The 18,671-nt window shown below is 32.7% G+C and overlaps 1 protein-coding gene across 3 annotated transcripts in view; it reads right to left on the minus strand.

Annotated features, from left to right (window-relative positions):
- Positions 1 to 18,671, minus strand: part of LOC146541058 (neural/ectodermal development factor IMP-L2-like) — a 46,996-nt gene that overhangs the window by 2,781 nt on the left and 25,544 nt on the right. For 2 of the 3 annotated variants that reach the window (XM_085194202.1, XM_085194277.1), the window contains exons 2-4: positions 2,005 to 2,127; positions 1,354 to 1,511; positions 790 to 952 (exon numbers count right to left, since the gene is read on the minus strand). In XM_085194202.1, the coding sequence (XP_085050328.1) occupies positions 790 to 952; positions 1,354 to 1,511; positions 2,005 to 2,107 (424 nt within the window). In that variant the 5' untranslated portion in view covers positions 2,108 to 2,127. Of the gene's footprint in view, positions 1 to 789; positions 953 to 1,353; positions 1,512 to 2,004; positions 2,128 to 3,450; positions 3,637 to 18,671 lie in introns of those variants that run through there. The other variant, XM_085194113.1, reaches the window with a different exon arrangement.

The following is an 18,671-nucleotide window of genomic DNA, read 5'->3' on the forward strand; positions in this document are numbered from 1 at the left end:
ATTTTTATTTTGTAAGTGTGGAATAACACTTTAAATTTGTAGAAAAATTGTAGTAAGTCACTTTAATCTTACACTTCTGAGAAATGATATATAAATTATATACTCATTAAAACTATTCTGAGTAGGTGACGCATTTCATTGATAAACTTTTAGATTTGAACAGGCTACGGTCACGCACAGTTTCATTATAATATTGATATATAGATAGATAACAGTTGATTATATTATATATAAAGTATGTAAAAAAATAATATTAATAAATAAAGATTATAGGTTTCATTCGCACTCGGGGGAATGAAATATTTATTTCACAACAATGTAAAGCGCGGCGTCGAATTCCGCCATTCAACACGCTATGCCTCTAACGGCGGAAAACGGGGATGGAGTGTCTTAACACTAGGTTCCCTATACCCTCCATATAATATGGGCGCAAATCCGTAGATAAAAGCAGTGTTATTAGTATTAGAAAATATTAGGCAAATGTCAACAGTACAATGAATTTATAATTTCCATATCTTATCTGTACAATAAAAAAAAATGAGACACGTGTGTTAAAAAATTGGAATTTCATCCACTTTTAGATTATGAATAGCGTTATCGCTATTTAAGCGCCGCCGCCGGTACACGGTTCAATTTTTTTTACTACTTCCGCAATAGATGTAGAATGAATCATAGAATAAATTTGAATTTAAATTTAATGTTTCATTTCCTCGAGTGGGAATCGAACTCACAACCTGTCACTTAGTAGAAAAGCCTCAATCTGTAATATATAAAAAATAGAAAAATTACCTTTGCTATAAACAATAGTAGATGCCCTAGCCGTCTTCATTCCTGACACAGCAAGGCAAGTATATTCCGCCGGGCTTTCGCTTCGAGAGACAAGTAGTGTTGACGACACTCGCGCGAGAGACGACGGGTTGGTGTCTATCACTTCGTTTGATTCTTTGTCGTACTGGAATGAAGATTGATTTAATTGAATGAAGAGAAGTTATCGCTGTAGCAGGGTAGGTAATTACATGAAACAGGATAGGCAGAGAAAACTAAGTGTTCGGACACTGCGTTCCCCCACGCACCGTCTGATAAATTTTCGAGACTTAATGCTGCATTTTATCTTGTTACCAGAACGAATAAAAGGAAAATAGGAGGAAATAGAACTCACAACCCTCGCAATTACATTCAGACGACGATTCTAATGTATTTTATTTAGGAAATCATTTAATATTTCTGCAGTTTTACGGAATAAAAGCACTGCGATCACCGCCCATTTTTGTCCATTTAGGAAAAATGCCTCTTAGGTAATTAGAAATTCAGTATAAAATATACTTTTTATTACTTATAATTTTTTTTTCTTACCTCATATACAGGAGCATCATTTTTGAACCAGTGTATCGAGGGTGCGGGCGCGGCGATAGCTTCACAACTGAGCTCCAAGGTAGTACCCGGTGTGTGAACACTACGCGCCATCGGTCGCCTTGTTAGTGTGAGAAAACGTTTTGATTGTTGCGTGTGTACTGTGGGTAGAGAGATTTAGTCATTTAATTCTCCGTTTTTTTTTATATAGAAAAGAAAGTAGTGAGAATATTTCGTGTTTCTAATTCCACTCTTTTTTATTAGAAAGACAAGGCAAATGATGAACGTTGCGTGTGGGGTGGCGGAACTCTGGCTAATAACCATAATTGGTACTTTTTTCATCATCACTATGTATCCAGCATATAGCAGGGTAGGCAGAGGGAACCTAGTATTAAGATACTCCAGTTATCACTTTCCGCCCCAATCTTCGAGTCATTGTGTGTTGAGTAGTGAAACTAAATGCCGTGTTTTCTTATTACCGAGTGCGATTATACTAGAGCGGGGAAAAGAAAATAATTCATTCCCCCGATTGGGAATCGAACCCACAATCGTCGCGATTACAGTCAAACATTGTGCAGCTTTACCACCTTTTGTGGTAAATATATTCTAGATAATAATAAAATTATAATATTTGTAGTTCTAAGCTGAACTTACCATTCGATTGTATGTGATTATCTAAATCCAATAATTTCATATGTCTGTTGACGTTGGCGGCCTTAGCTCCGGCCAGAGCGAGTAATATTAGTATAGTATACATTATATGTGAGATTCTCTTATCTGGAACAAATTATGATTATATGTTATAAATGAATATTACAATTTTATTGACTTGTTAAAAAACGCCTTTTCTTGCATAGAAGGGTAGGCAGAGAGACCCTAGAGCGAAGACACTGTTCTCCACTCACTACTCGATTTTCGAGACATGTATATTGAGTGGCTGAACTCAACGCCGCACTTTGTCTACCACATATTAATATAATATTCTTTATTGAATTAGGCTATAACATACACTTTTAAATAAGCAAGTTTTATAAAAATGTCAGTAGTGTTAGTCCTACAGGAAGCTAGCGCCGACGAGGAAGGTAGTTTTGCTGAGAAGAGTTGTTGATGGTATTTGATAAGTAGAGTAACAACTTAATGATTAATCATTATTCTCTCTCTCCGTTTGCTATTCACTTTGATATTGATTTTTAAAATTAACTAGATACTATCGAACCTACTACTTTCCGTCTAAGAGTTCGGAATTATTAACTAATTGTTATTTTAAGTTGCAAACTTAATTCAATACTGTGTGAAATTTTCCAAAACCAAAATATATTCTAACTTTCCATTTAATTTTCAAAAGATTATGTATTGGGTGGCAAATTTCAACGCTGCCTTGATAGAACGGAGATATGAATAGAATGAAGAATTTCCAGTAATAGAAATCGAACTCACGTTCTTCGCGTTTATAATCGGACCCTGTCTCACTTTGTCACCACGGCCTCAATATTTTATGTAGATTAAATTATTTATTAATTTTTTTTATATTAACATAACAGCATACACTTTATTTCATACAGATAAGTTATTTATTTAATATAAAAAAATATATATAATAATATTTTTTTCTATTAATAATTTTGAACTTAATTAAAAATATATATTTTATTATTCAATTTAAGCATTGTATGCGTACATTAAAATTAAATAAAAATATGTACATATATCCTTACTTTAATATTTGAACTTATGTTTTTCATAAAATATTTTTTATTTAATCTATATAAAAATTTAAACACAAAAAAAAATCTTTTTATATTTTTGTTAAAAATAAGTTATTAAAAGTATCCGCACATCTGTTGCGTATAAAATTAACGTTATCTTTCACTTACACAATAGTTCATAGATTCCTAGAGTAGAATAGAAATACGTAGTATTTGTTGCGTCATTCTTTTTTTTCTGTAACTTTTACTACTTGACATGCATTTTTTTTATTAATTTAAATATATGATAAAATATATTATTTATTTTACAATATCAATATTGATTAAATAATAATTTTATTTTATAAATTAATATTAAAAATAAAATAAATCATTTAAATAGTTTAATAAATACCTTTCTATAAAAAAATGATATTATCACACGCGATTAAAAAAAATTCACAATCACTGTCACGTTGAAAGTAGAAAAATAGACAAAATATCAAAAATCTGGGATTAATACGAAAAAAAAGTAGAAAAATCGATCAATTTTTGAAAATGTGCGCGTACGCAATAAGGCATTGGCCTGAACTAACCGACTTCTCTCGATGCCGGCGTATATATAGAGCCGTCTCTTTGAATTCCAAATTGAAAAATGTATGCTAGATCTTTTCTGATGGAGTTTTAGTATTTGAAAAAAGTATAAAATAAATGTTTGTAATCATAATTGCTTAATACTCGTTCAATTGTACATAAATAAAGTACAGAAAATATGGCGTAATAAAATATAGATAAAAATAATATTTTACAATTATAATAATTTATTTTAGTTATTTTAATCTGTGTTATAATACATAGTTTTAGATTTGCCTATATTATACTTCGTAAGAGAATAAAAATAAATGTACGTTATATCTCAAAAAACCTTGGTATTTAAAATTATCATAAAATGTGCTTGCGTCTATTTTCTACTTGTACTTGAAGCGTTAAAAGAATTATTACAGAGGTAGGTTTCAATGTTTTTACTAATAATAATCATTAAAATAAAAAAAAGCCTAAATAGTGTTTTACTCTAATTGAAATTTTAAGATGCAGAGAACACTAAAATTTCCAAAAAAGTGTAATTGCTAGAAATTATAAAAATTATTTACATCACGTTGTACAACATTTCAGTCCTCAATTTTGTCATTTGAATTGAATAAATATTTCAGCGAAAATTCGATGCTGTGCCAAATTAGTTATGTATTAGGCACATTTGAATAGAAAAAATCGGACTAAGATTTTTTTTTACAAAAAAAACCCGCTCTCCTTTTTTGCTGAACTTATTTTAATTTAAAGTTACATTCAAGTTGCTGTTACTATGTCATAATAAAGGCATGTGTAAAAAGTGGATGTTGCAGGTTGTATATAAAATCAGTCATTTACTTAAGTGTCTATGTTTTTATTTTTATGTATTTTTTTTAGCTCTACGCTGTATTTCGCTCACAGGGCGAGTGAGTCACAGACAAGGTGAGTTGAGGAAATTTAGGAACCTAGTGTTAAAGGCACTCTATCCCCCATTTAGACATTTCCGTCCCCCACTTACATTATAATAACAAATAAATAAATAAATAAAAAAAACCCTTAGGTTTAGCTGTAAATAGCGTCTGATGAAGAAGCAACGGCCGTGGGATCGACCCTCACTTGAACTTGAGAACGGCCGTGGGATCGATCCTCACTTGAGTTGGAGGTCCTCGTCCTGGTCGAAGCGCGGCGTTAAGTTCCGCCATTCTACATGCAATATCTTTCAAATTCGGCACTTTACGTAAAGCTGATTTTTATAAACATAAAGAAATTAGTTCAATAACATATCTGATTTAACTGCAACATGCACTTTCATGATGCATTGCCAATTGATAGAAGTACGTAACAGGGCACAATCAATCATATCCATTAAACTGAACTTAAACGAACGTTTTATATGCTTTTATTATTTTTTATGTCCATACATTTTCTTTGTAGCTGTGTCTATTATCCACATTATTGATGGTAGCAAGTTCTATTCTCATTTATACTAAGTATTAACGTAAAATTTGGAAATGACAGCCTCCACAGCCAGGGTTACGAGAAAGGGAAATGTTTTTTGCTTCACTCTGCTACTTCTACTACTACTTCTACTTTCCAAATTTTTGTGATAATGCGTGTTGAGAAGCGGAACACAACGCTGCAAAAATATGCGTTTATTTATATTTTTATATATATGTAGCTATGTCAGTATATTATTGATCGTAACAAGTTAATTTGGTGCCCAAAAACTGTACATTTATATCCATTTAAAAAAGCCTACTTTATTAGACCAAAGAATAATTCACCTTCGTTAAGTATGTTTTTATTAAATTAACAACGCTACACGCGATTGTACCTTATTATATTTATTTCTTCTTATCATCAATATAATAAGTTAAGTGTTAAGTGTTAAGTTAACACTAAAGCGGGGGTTTACGTCAGTCACTACTATGCGGACGAAGTGGAGTGTCTTGACACTAGATTCTCTCTGCCTAATCTGCTATATACTGGATACAGCGAAAGATATGACAAGATTCTGAGATCTTTAACATCGATAAATTGACTGACCCTACCATGACTCAGTTGATACGTGTCTTACTGCACGTGATAGTTATTAGATCAATTTATCTCTGACGAAGGAAGAGGTAAAAAAAGTGATTCCGATTTCACCATACAAATATTTTATTAATTATTCTTTAAGCTTTACACTTTATTTCGATACGCAGGTTACACAGTGGGAACCTGGGAACCTAGTGTTAAGACATACAGTTCCACTGAATTTTTGAGGCGTTATCGGTTGAGTGGTGGAATTCAATGCCGCGCTGCATTGTTATCTGAGCGAGAAAAAGTGTAAGAACCGAACCCACAAACGTCGTGTTTTTATCGCAAGCTAGTATCAATGCGTTACGACGGCGAAACTTAAAATTATGTATTTTTCCAAATTATTTTTTAACCAAATTATTTTTAAATCACTTTACAGGGAAAAGCGAATTTTATTGTAAATTTAAAGTCGTACAGAATAGAACGAAAGGTGCACGCGTAGAGCAGCACGTAGCCTGGGACACGGCTACGTGCTGCCGAAGAAAGGTTAGTAGAGTAAGGTGAATTACAGACGGCATCCTTGGGTAAGTTTTAATTCTTTTCTTTTTAGCTTCATGAATTATCACGTATGTAGCAGCAGGATAAGCAGAGAAAACCTAATGATGAAACACTTTTTCAACTCTTTTCTTAACATTCATCCCATTTTCGGCGAAAAGTGTGGGACGACAGTGTTTTAATGGGAACCGGAGTGTCTTAAAAAAGGTTCCCCCAACCTACCCTGCTATAAGAGGGATGCAGCGTGACGCTAAAAAAGTTTCTATCTTTTTAACTCAAAATTGAAGCTAAGAATATTAGGCAGAATAATACAATATTGATTGTAGACTCAAAAAAAATTAACAAAATCTTTCTAGAACTGTATTATCATACATAAATTTGTAATTCCAGGTCAACGAAGATGCGCAGTGAGTAGAAGAATATATTTAGAGGTAAATAAACTTTTCAAATATGTATAAAAAATTCTGTCTATTTTGTCTGTACGTATCTTCGTCCTTTAGTTAACATTTTTGATTTTTCAAGTAGTTTATGTTTAAAATTAAATGAAATTTAGCTGGAATCGTACCCATTATTTTTGGATGTTTTCCAAAAGATTTTGACAAGTGTAGGTACCATACGCTTACAATTCCTTATAACTACTACACCTAGTTAACTACATTTACACCTAGTTAACACACCTACACCTAGTTAACTACATTTTAGAAAACATAAAACTTTGAACGTAACGGGATTCTAACCCGCGCCTCTTGGAAACCGAGCAAAGTCTAATAATTAAGCGTCAATTTATAAAAATATTCCTAGATAAATACATATTTAGAAATGTTTCGTGTAGAATTTCGAAAAATTACGTTTATGATAGTCAGATAATGGAAAAGAGAGGAGAGGAGGAACTCAACAACGCATAGGTACACCAGAAAAGGATAATGTAAATAATCAATTTCAATTCGGATAAATATTAAAAATTGCTAAAAACTGAAAACAAAGTAAAACTGCAGTTAAATTTTAGTGTCAAACAATATATAAGATGTTAATTAAATCAAAGAGCTTTTCAAATTCTAAAGTTAAAAATCAAATGTAGTATGAATTATGACGCCATTACTGCGTTTGCTGGTTGCTATACTAACTTCTAACAGAAATTACTTTATCCCGCATTTTCACATTTTACTCTTTTTGGCATAGCAGAGTGGGCAGAGGGACCCTAGTTTCCTCCCACTTTCCTCCCAATTTTCGAGACATTTGAAGATTTGGATAAGGGAATTAAAATAATTTAAGTGCAGTAATTTATCCGACTGGGAATAGAACTCACAGCTTTTATCTTAATAATCAAAATTAGGGCATAAGAGGCACTAGACTAATTTTATTAATCGTTAAGTACGTTCTCAATTTTTTTTTATATGTAAATTTTTCAAGGCTCCAAGCAGCACGATATTCTGAATCGGTTGGCCTGAATTTTGTATAAGTAATTGAATTTCATATGAAGACTAGTTTTTTCATTTAGCGTTTTGTTTAATCTTTATGTCTATTTAAATATTATATGAAACATTTTTTTAAAGTTTTTTCAGCTTCACGGTGTAAGACGGTGTATACATAGCAGAGTAGGCAGAGGAAACTTAGGAAACTAGTGTTAAGACATTTCGTTCCCATTAAATGACTTTGGTTCCCCATTTTCCGCCGAATTCACAAGGCATTGCGTGTTGAATGGTGGAATCCGACGCCGCGTGTTGTCTTGTCTCTAATGCGTGGAGAACCTAATTAGGGAACCCAATATCTCAACATTAGGTTCCCTCTGCCTATCATACTATAATCTTATCAATTCTATACAAATACTACAAAATATGCGGTTTCCGGTGAAACCTTTCAGAGAGCAATACTTCTGGGTTTCATGCGAAATTGCGAATTTAAATTTTAGAAATCGATCGTCTCATACATACAACTGTATAGAGTGACCGCGCTACATCCTGTCACAGTATAATGCATGTTTCAACATCCTGTATAAAGCGTGTTTCAGTAATAATTGATATGTATGATGCTAGATGTTATCTGGTGAAAGGGGAAGTAAGGAGTCGTCACATTTTGAGTTCCCGAGATAACTGTAACTACGGATACAGCGAATTACAAATAAAGATTAATATTATTCAATATAGCCTATAACATTTTTTTCTATTCGAATCAGTAACTTTTTAGATTAGCCCATTCAAACTAACGAACGTTGTAGCGTGTTTAGTATTTTTGAATGGTTTTCATTGGATTTTGTATCATGTTATTGTCTTATAATTATTAAGAATATTATTTATTTAATTTCAATAATTATACTCTTACTCATCAATATTACACAAGACAGACAGACAGACACTTTGTACTCTCCAAATGGGGATCATAATCTGTCACGTCTATTTGAGGGAAATACATATTTAATATGATAATTTCCTCGCTATATTGAAGGAATAGCACGGCGTTGAGTTCCGCCACTCAACACAAAAAAATTGCATAGGAAAATGTCTTAACACTAGGTTCCCAGGTTCCCTCTGCTTATCCTATTATATGCGGGATACAGCGTGAAACATAACAAATGTGGCTGAACACAACGCCGAGCTTTGTGATATAAATTAAGACTTTGCCTTGAATTTGAACCCTCAAGTAATCGCGATAGCTTAAATGCCACAACAAATTAATAAAAAATAAATGACTAATTCTAAAACCCATTCATTTGAAAATTAAATTTTAGCTCCTCAAGTCTCAACGTATCATTGCATCTGGTTGTCATACAGTAAAAACCAAAGATTTTTGGTTATCACCGGATACAATAACTTTCGTCGGCGATCGGACGATCGTCCTTCTATTAATGTAAGGGAACCCTTAGATATTAACCAATTTAAAGCAAATGCTAGCTTTTTTATATGGCTGCCTGTAATTGCTTGAACTTTGAGGATCCATTATGTTTATAATAACTAGCTTTCATATACGGCTTCGTCCGTATGGTTGAATAGAATTAACAAAACCTGATCGGAAGTAGTAAGTTACAATAAAATTATTAATTTCATGTGATATAGCCTTCTTCGATTGACACAACGCCATTTGGGCAACGATGTCTCTAAAACAGGGTGTCTTAAAAAGAGGAGGCAAAGAGGCAGAGAGGACCTTGTCTCTGCCTCTTTGCCTATCCTGATACATGCCCTCATATGTCAGGAAGTATATAGCGTGAAGCCAAAAAAGAAAAGAAAAATAAATAAAACGTACGATACGGTAGGTATATGGTTTTAATACAAGGGCGTTTTCATCAGTTATGAAATTTCTCTACATAATAAATGCATATATTGCATCAGATTTCTTGTGCAACTCGTGTTGATCTAAAATGCTTTTTGTTTCACTCAAACTTGTCAAGTCAACTATTTATTTGTAGTTATTTATAGTTAATCGTTTTAATTAACACTGCTATATTTTTAGTAAGAGGCACCTCGAGCACTTAGAATGTACTTGTGTCTTACACAAATCTTAGGTACGAATAGACTACAACACGACAAACGGTACACTCAGTGTTTAGATTGAGTGTATCTGCATGGACACAAGTGTCTCTAATTGTATTTTTTTTCGTCTCAATAGTTAGTGTCACTGAGTTAAAGTGTCTAGTAATTTTTTCGCTCTGGTGTCGAAGCGAAACGCGACGTTAAGTTTCTGTTGTAATGTAGCCGTATTTTTTAGTATTTGCATTTAAAAAGAGGGCGAAGCCGCAGTAAGAACTAGTATAAAATATTCAAGACATTAAACTTATAAGTACCCCAATTGAAAGTAAAAGTAATGTTAATGTCCGTTTTTAAAATACACTAAAGTTGAAATAATACGGTGTATCTAAGTATTAAACGTGCCTAAAGTAAAAGTCACGTGGAAAAAAAAAAAATTGATCCCCCTCTTTACAGCGATCACGTGTTTGATTTACATATACATTTTCTTATGTATAAATATTTATATACGAAAATTATTTCTTTTTCATATTGTTTTTGTGTTACATAATACCTATAGAGCATATACCTTAGTAGAGAAATTAGTAAAGATTTGCGTTGTTAGCAGGGTAGACAGAAGGAACCTGGGAACCTAGTATTTAAGGGACTCCGCTCTCTTTAAGACACTTCCTTTCCCCACTCTCGCCCGTATTTTCGAGGCATTGCGTATTAAAACCCAATGCCAGAGCTAAAAAATGAAAATATTAAAGCAAAGGAGTAAGTGGTAAGAGAGGCCAAGGGGAGACCTCATGTATTGGTAGGTTTCTTGGGGTGTGTAAGGACGCACTAAGAGAAGATTTCTCAAAATTCCTTCGGAAACGGTATTTTTCGCGGCCAAATAAGGAAGACAGACGATCAGAAAATCTCTATACCCGGGCAATACTCAGTTACATAATAAACTGTATAAACTATTGTATAAAAAGGTAATTTCTTAGTAAAATCCTAATAAAAAAATGTATATATTTCCCATACATCCTTGACCGGTCTGGTAGAAATTATACAATGCGGTAATACTGTATAATATATAATTTCAACGTGACGAATCATAATTTACACGTTCCTGTAATCGTGCCCCTTTTTTGTGTCATATATGTATACGTTCGCAATAAAATTTGGATAATGTCGAATAGTTTTTTATTTTAAAGGTTCCGTAGATTTTTGCTTTATTTGTGAGTATGTATTGTATTAGCACGTCTTCGTATGTGGTGTTCAAACCTTTTGTTATATTATAGCCAAATTATACAAAAATTGTAATATATAAATTGTATAGTAGAATGGCGACCACGTCTCGGCAAAAGGAGTACAGGCCGCCCTCCAACCAGGTGGACCGACGACCTTAAGAAGACAGCGGGAAACCGCTGGATTCAAAGGGCGCAGGACCGGACGGAGTGGCGAGCATTGGGGGAGGCCTATGTCCAGCAGTGGACCTTAAAAGGCTGATGGATGGATAGTAGAATAAATATTGTTCTGATATAAACACTATATTCCTGTACAGTTTCATCTTAATCTGTTCAGTACTTTTTGAGTGAAAGTGGAACAAGCATTTGTCTTCACTAACTTTTACGTTTATAATATTAGTAGGATAGGATAAGATGTATAGATTTTGTTTTTTAGCTTTACTATTTTTTTTAAACAGGGAGTACATAATGAAATATCTATCCAATTTACCATTTTCTTCCTTATTTTTAAAAAACATCACTACACTTACAATGAGTTAAGAATGAATTTTCATTTCACTGGTAACATGACTGACTTTTGAATTTTCATTTCACTGGTAACATGATTGACTCTTAAATTGGGCAGATACTTTGCTGCTTTTTAATATGGGTTTTTATTTTACAGAACCCTAAACAATGTAATACTGCTTACAGAGAAAAATTACGAGTCCGCTACACGTTTGACAATTGTGTTATATAAGGATATTGTAAATATTGTAATCTTTGTTTTGTTTTTCAAAATAATGTACAATTTAGATATTTTTTTTTTGACGGTAATGTTTTCTCGTTTTTATTTTAAATGGCTTGACAGAGATTTAGAAAATGTAGAAAGTCGTAATTATTATTTAACTTGACGCTGTATGAGGGATGTTGCTAAACTCTAAGAAAAAGAAATATTTTAGAAAATATACAAAAATGTTAACTTTGGATACCGTCCAAGCGCTAGCCTGTAATGTAATTAAGCTTTACTTATATAAAGAACTTTTTCGTTACTGAGTTATTGGCAGACAAATTACTATAAAATGGCTGAAACGACTATACGTGCAAAGAAACTTGAAATAGAGGTTTCGTAGAGAGGTCATTGGTAATAAAAAATGATTCACTCAACTCTTTATTCTTCTTCCTCGACACTTTATAAAATTGAGAGGAAAGGAAGAAACAGAGTATCTTGACAGTTAGTAGAACACTAGGTTACCTTTACCTACCCTGCTATATGGGGTAGCAAACAGCATGGAGCTATTTTCATTTTCATTTTTCCATTTAGATTCTAAAGTAGATGTAACATGTCATTTTAAATTTCAATAAGCTAAGAAATGTCGACATTACATAATTGATAAAAAAATATTGGATCTACAATTTAAATATTGGATATATACATAGTAGGTATGCACCCTACATATATCAGAAAAACTCTTTTGTTAATACATGTGTATTAGCATATATTTAAATATTTGTATAGCATATCTTTTCCAATTCATATTTTGCTTTTAACATAAAGAATATAAGAAATTGTGTATAATCTGGCTATTTCTCGCATTTTTATTTCATTATAAAAATGAGTTTTTTTAACTTCATACTGTGTTGCTGCAGATAAAAGAGAAAGTAAAGGAAGTTAGGGTACTTAGAATTAAGCCATTCTGTCTCCATTAATACTCTTCCATTTCCCACCTTCCGCCGAATTCTAAGGCTGTTGAGTTGCGGAGCTCAACACCGCGCTTTGCGTCTTACAAGACCGAGAGAATGAATCTCTTACACCTGGAAATATACGTTGAACGCACACAAACGAACTGTTAAACTCTGTTAAATGACACTAGTATAGATGCTTAAATGGTAAAATATGTGAACAGTGTTCTTCGATCATTTATTCCTCTTATTTGCAGGAAATAATAATCCGTAAGTATTTTAGACTTGTTAAAATAACGTTTTGCTTACATTACGCGAGTACTGGGTTGTATACAAATACTTCTTTTTTGTAATACATTAAAATGTTATTCATTCACTACGGATAAATATATTGTAATTTTAACATAGCAAGAATTTTTTGGCTGGATTTTAATATAGATATTTAAAATCTTGACTGGATAATAAGTGACTTGCGTACTGGGTGGCGGAATTTAACACCGGGCTTTGACTACCAGAAAAGATAAATAAAAAGTCAGGATTGCCCCCACACTGTCTCACTGCGCTACCAACAACGTACTAGACGGTCTAAAAAACTTTGTCTAAGCATCGGTATAAAAACTTTCATTAAGTTTTGCTATTCAATAAATGCAAAGGGTAGAGTAGCCCCAACATTGCATTGCTTTTTACTAGTTTTGAAAGAAAAATATTTTTTATTGGAAACGTAGGCTACGTTTAAAAATTTTTACAAGTACGTTTCCAAAAAAAATATTTTAAATTTATAATTTTCAACGGTTCTTCTAGTATTTTTATAACGCGAAATGTGTGAAAAGCGTATTAAATTGTTATAAAATAGCAAACACCTATATAATTAGTTTATTTCTAAAGATCTTTCTTTCAACGCCACATGCTCTTTTTCCACCGCAAATTATAAACAATAATAAATATTTTCGGTTAAATAGTTTGGTAGCGTTGAGTGATTCTGTTCAACATCCGCGAACTGACTTGATTCATTTGATATAGTGAACTTTAAAATATACTTTTTATTCGGCGTGGTTTCTCTGGATTTTTGATTTGAAAATATTTTTAGATAGTGAGTTTTAAGAAATCACGCAAAAGACCGTGCAAAGTGGAGTAGGTTGAGTAGGAAGGCAGACCCTGGTAATAGCCGGGATTAATGCCAGGAAGAAGAAGACGAAGTGAGTTTAAAGAAATATTTATTTCGTAAATAAGATTATGCATTTCTTTTTCAGTTTTCACGCCGTATTCTGCATAAAGAAGGATAGGAATTTTCGAGGCGTTGCATGTTGAATGGTGGAATTTAACGCTGCCTTGGTATCAGCTCTATATCATTTTTCTATATGAAATGACATTTAAAAATTAAACAGAAAACAATAATATTCTTGTTGCTTCTTTTTTATATCTGGACTCTTATATAACAGGGTTAGCAGAAAGTTTCAAGTTTCATACATTTTTTTATTCAGCCTTTTTACGCTGTATCTTAAGTGGGTATAGAGGACAGAGCGAGATTCAACGTCTACGGCTTTTGCATATCTCTTTCGCCTTATCCACGGTTATCGACTTCATCACACATGTCTTCGGGGGGATCCTTAGCCATAGATCCTTCCGTCATTCTTACGTACTCCTTCCCTTGACGTGCCCAAACCTCCTGGGCATGTTCTTCTTAATCCTCACTGATTATTATATAGGTAAATATGACTATATTATGCCTTCATCAAGCGTTCTAATTTTATAATGTATTTACCGTCTTAGAACAAAAATAGGCACGTATTCAATTCCTGTAACACAGTAAGATGAAATTCCAAAATAGAGGGTATCGGAATGTTGTTTTCTAAACAGTGTTGCAATTAGCTTTATTTGAATCACTACCCGTAGGAAGGAATTTGATAGCTTTATTATCGAAGTATATAATGACCAGCGAATCACTTGCGGCTTCGCCCGCTCAATTTTATTGTTATATTATATCAAAATTATGCAAACTCTACATAAATTGTAGCTTATGTTATTCTGATGTGTGACTTTTATAACTGTAAAAGTTTCATCTAAATCTGTCCAGAAATACTCACATATTTTCACATTTATTATGAAAGTTGAATAGGATTCATAAATAGCTATTACTGCGTAATGTTCAAATTATGTTATTTTCAACTTTAAATTTTGGATGTGGCAAAATTAAAATGCGACGAAAAATTATAATTTAATTTTACATAGTCCTGAATTTCTCTACCAAATAATTATATTGTGATATACTAACTTTATGTTTTATTTATAGCGTCTTATCGTGTTATAATAGACTATAGTAAATTCAGAATATTTCATGTATATGTAAAGTGTCGATGTAAAGGCCAAGTGGAATACATACAAGGATTATTAGTTACCTTGAACAAATAGTTCTTAAGGTTCCAGAAAATTATTTTTGTTTTTTAACTTCAAGCTTTATTACGCTCATAGCAGAGAGGCCAGAGCGAACTTGGTGGTGAGATGCTTCAATCTGGTGATTCAAGCATTCTGGTGATACAACATTTGCAGCATCACACTTTTTGAGACATTTCATGTTGCCTGGTGGAACTCAACGCTGCGCTTTGTCTTGTTACCAGAGCGAGGAAATGAAAATATTAAATAATTCATCCTCCTGAGCTAGAATCGATCTCACAACCGTCGTTTTTATTATATAGTTACATATAAACCTTCTTCTCAATTTTATTACCAGAAACATTTTATAGAATTTCAACAAAAAAAAAATTTGCATTTAGCTTCTAAGATTTCATTATTGCCTTTTAATACATATGTACGTGTTTCTGATGTCTTAATAATTTCTGTAATTTATATGTGATTTAAACGTAAGAGTAAGCAGTTCATTAAATAGTCATTTGAATCAACTGTATGTCTAACTTCGAATGTTTATGGTGTGTGAATATAGATATTATTTATATACTTCTACATATTTAATACAGAAAATGACTGACAAAAAACACTCGGTACCTCACTTCGAGTTGAGAGGAGGAACCTAACGCCGCGCTTCATCCATTAGTCCGCGAATCAAAATTCTAAGCATTAAAGATAATTTTTTTGAGCTTCACGCTCTATACCACATGAAATGCGAAATTTAACATAGTGGGAATCAAACCCACAACTTGTTAAGTGTATAGTCACACGGTTAAACCCTTGCGCTATGACTGGCCTCAAGAATAATTTAATAAAAAGGAATTATCTATTTTTATATACCTTCTTTTAATATCTCACTAAGACATTGTAGGCGGTGTAGAGCTGTTCTTATTTTATATTCATAGAAATATTATAACTATATTTTTTTACTGAGCCATTATAATTTGTTTTTGGATTATAAATATTATAGGTACCTTTTGTATACTTAAATAAAAATGATTTCGTGTATCGTTTCAAAACTTATACTTGTGTGGCCTGTGAGGGGAACAAATTATTTTTATTTCCTTGCTCTGGTAACAAGACAATGCACGGCGTTGAGTTACGCCTCTCAAACCCACCCACCCTGCCATATGCGGGATACAGCGAGAAACTAAAAAAAATGTTCATACATCTTCGTCTTATAAAAAAATCTAAGTGGGCATATCCCTAATAATTATACTTTTGTAAAGTACAAAATTATCTAAGATAGAGTCATCTTTTTCTACGAAGTTGTAAACTGATAAGCTTCGATGTTTTACCTGTTTCAACAAGAAAAAAATATGGGATGATACAAGGAAAAAAAAGACCGCCCCAGTTACTTGTGTGTTCCCATTCTCCTTAGAAACAAGGTAATTGATATAATAATATATGAAAAAATATCTTAATAATCTTCTGTCATAATTCTGTCATGTCATGTCTTCTATCATGTTAAGTGGCGGAACTTAACGCTGCAATTTAGTAATAAACACGCGTTTACATTTAGACGCGTCCAATAGGCGACGGTGGTCTCTATATGAAAAATTACTATAGGCAATATATTTTTATTTTTTATTATTTACTTTACCATTGATCTCGATGTGCCTACTATATATAACCTATTCACCTATCTATCCAGTCGCTGTATTCCGCACATGACAGGGTAAGTAGAAGGAACCTGGGAACCTAATATTAAGGCACTCAGTTCCTATTAAGCACTTTCGTTCCCTACTTTCCGCTGAATTCTATAGGCATTGCGTTTTGAGATTCGTTCTTAGGGCGAGAAAATAAAAATATCAAATATTTCATTCCCTCGAGTGGGAATCAAATCAACAACTTGTCAAGTTTATAGTCACCCTTATGCCCTAGGCCACTGGCCTTTAAATTAGTTAGTTTTAAAGTAAAGTTATTTTTAAAGTTTTTATTGTTAATCCTAGATATCTCAAAAGCAATATTTCGTACGAAATCATCAAAAAAGAAATATCACTTTTATATCTTTGTAAAATCGTTGCATACTGAGCAATGGAAACTCAAACTTTTTTTGGTTACGTGACATAATGCACGGACAGACGGACGGACGACACGTCAATTAACATGTACACAATGTTATACGATTTTATACCTTAAATTAATACGCATAAAGTATGTTTTAGATAAAACAAAAAAGTCGTGCATTAAATTTTTCCAAGCCACCGATAGTTTAAAATGCATTTAGAAGTTTTTGTAGGAAATTTCCTTTTATAACAATGCGAGGAGGTAAGTGTTTAAGTTATAAGAATGTCAGTATTGTATTATGCTGACCCGATTTTGATTTGAATCGATTTCACTTAGTAGTTTAGATAATTTTATGAACTTGTACTTGTACTTGTACTTTATAGACTATTCATACATTTAAAGATGGTTATATATTTTTAAATAAAAAAAATATTAGTCAATAAAAATAATAAATAATAATTCCCACTGAATGATCATATTCATCACTTTAAATGTATGTATAAATATATATGTACATACATATCAATTACATACATACATTACATGCACTTATTGGTACTATAAATATTTCTCCTTTATCTCTTCTTTTTCCAAAAGTGATAAATAATAACAAAAACGTGTTATTTCATTTTAATCATTATTACATTTATAACATTTTACAGTCGTCTTATTATTTAAGCATCATGAGCGTTTTCATCATGTGTACGTGATAATATTAGGTATGATATTTTTATATCATATCATGATATATAAGTGGTAGTCTGATAGATGTGTCTTAACTCTTAACATATTAATATATTAAGATAATTTTTAGTTTTGGTTTTACGTTTTTTTCACTAAATTTATAGACGCTTTTATGTATCAGAATAGGTAAATATACATTACTAGCGGCCCGCTCGCGGTTTCACCCGCGTGAACTATGTTATTATTAATTTCTGTCTCCATGACTACGTCCTAGTGACGTCTATGCAAAATTTGAGACTCCTAGCATTTGTAGTAACGAAGTTTCATACAAACTTTCGACCCCAAAAACAACCCCTTAGAAGTCGAATATTGCAAATTCCCGTCTTAGCGAGCACCTACGTCCTATAAATAACTCCTATGCAAAATTTCAGATTCCTAGCACATGTGGTTTCTGAGATTTCGTGATGAGTGAGTGACCTTTCGATTTTATATATATAGATAATAAGTATAAGCTTAAGAGTTTCAAATGTCATACATTTTTACCACATTTTTCTGAGTTAGAACGATCTGTCATTGGAGCCTAAATGTTGAGACGTCGTGGCGCAGGCAAAGAACAGCGATGAGGTTTGCCACTCAACACGCAATGCCTCCAGAATTCGGCGGTAAATGGTGAAAAGAGTGTTTTGATGGGGAACGGAATATCTCAACACTGTGTGTATGTATGTATTATGCCATTGTAAACGCGACAGATTGTGGTTTCGATGCCCACTTGTAGAAATGAAACTTTAAATATTTCCATTTTCTTCGTTCTGGTGTCGAAGCAAAACTCGGCGTTGAATTCTGCCAATTCTATTCTTCAGAATTCGGCGCAAAATAGGGAACAGAGTGTTCTAACACAACACTAGGTTCCCTCTGCCTACCCTGCTGTGCGTAGGATACAGCGTGATGCTAAAAAAGTATGTAAAATTTCAACCAATCTTCAGTGAACTGACAAAGTCCCTTCTAAAATAAAAAACGTGACTTTCTCAACAAGATAAGTTATTTTATTGCGAACGGGACGT

The sequence above is a fragment of the Heliconius melpomene genome, chromosome 1, assembly GCF_056956725.1.
Source record: "Heliconius melpomene rosina isolate 202511_hmr_F chromosome 1, ASM5695672v1, whole genome shotgun sequence".
NCBI lineage: Eukaryota > Metazoa > Arthropoda > Insecta > Lepidoptera > Nymphalidae > Heliconius > Heliconius melpomene.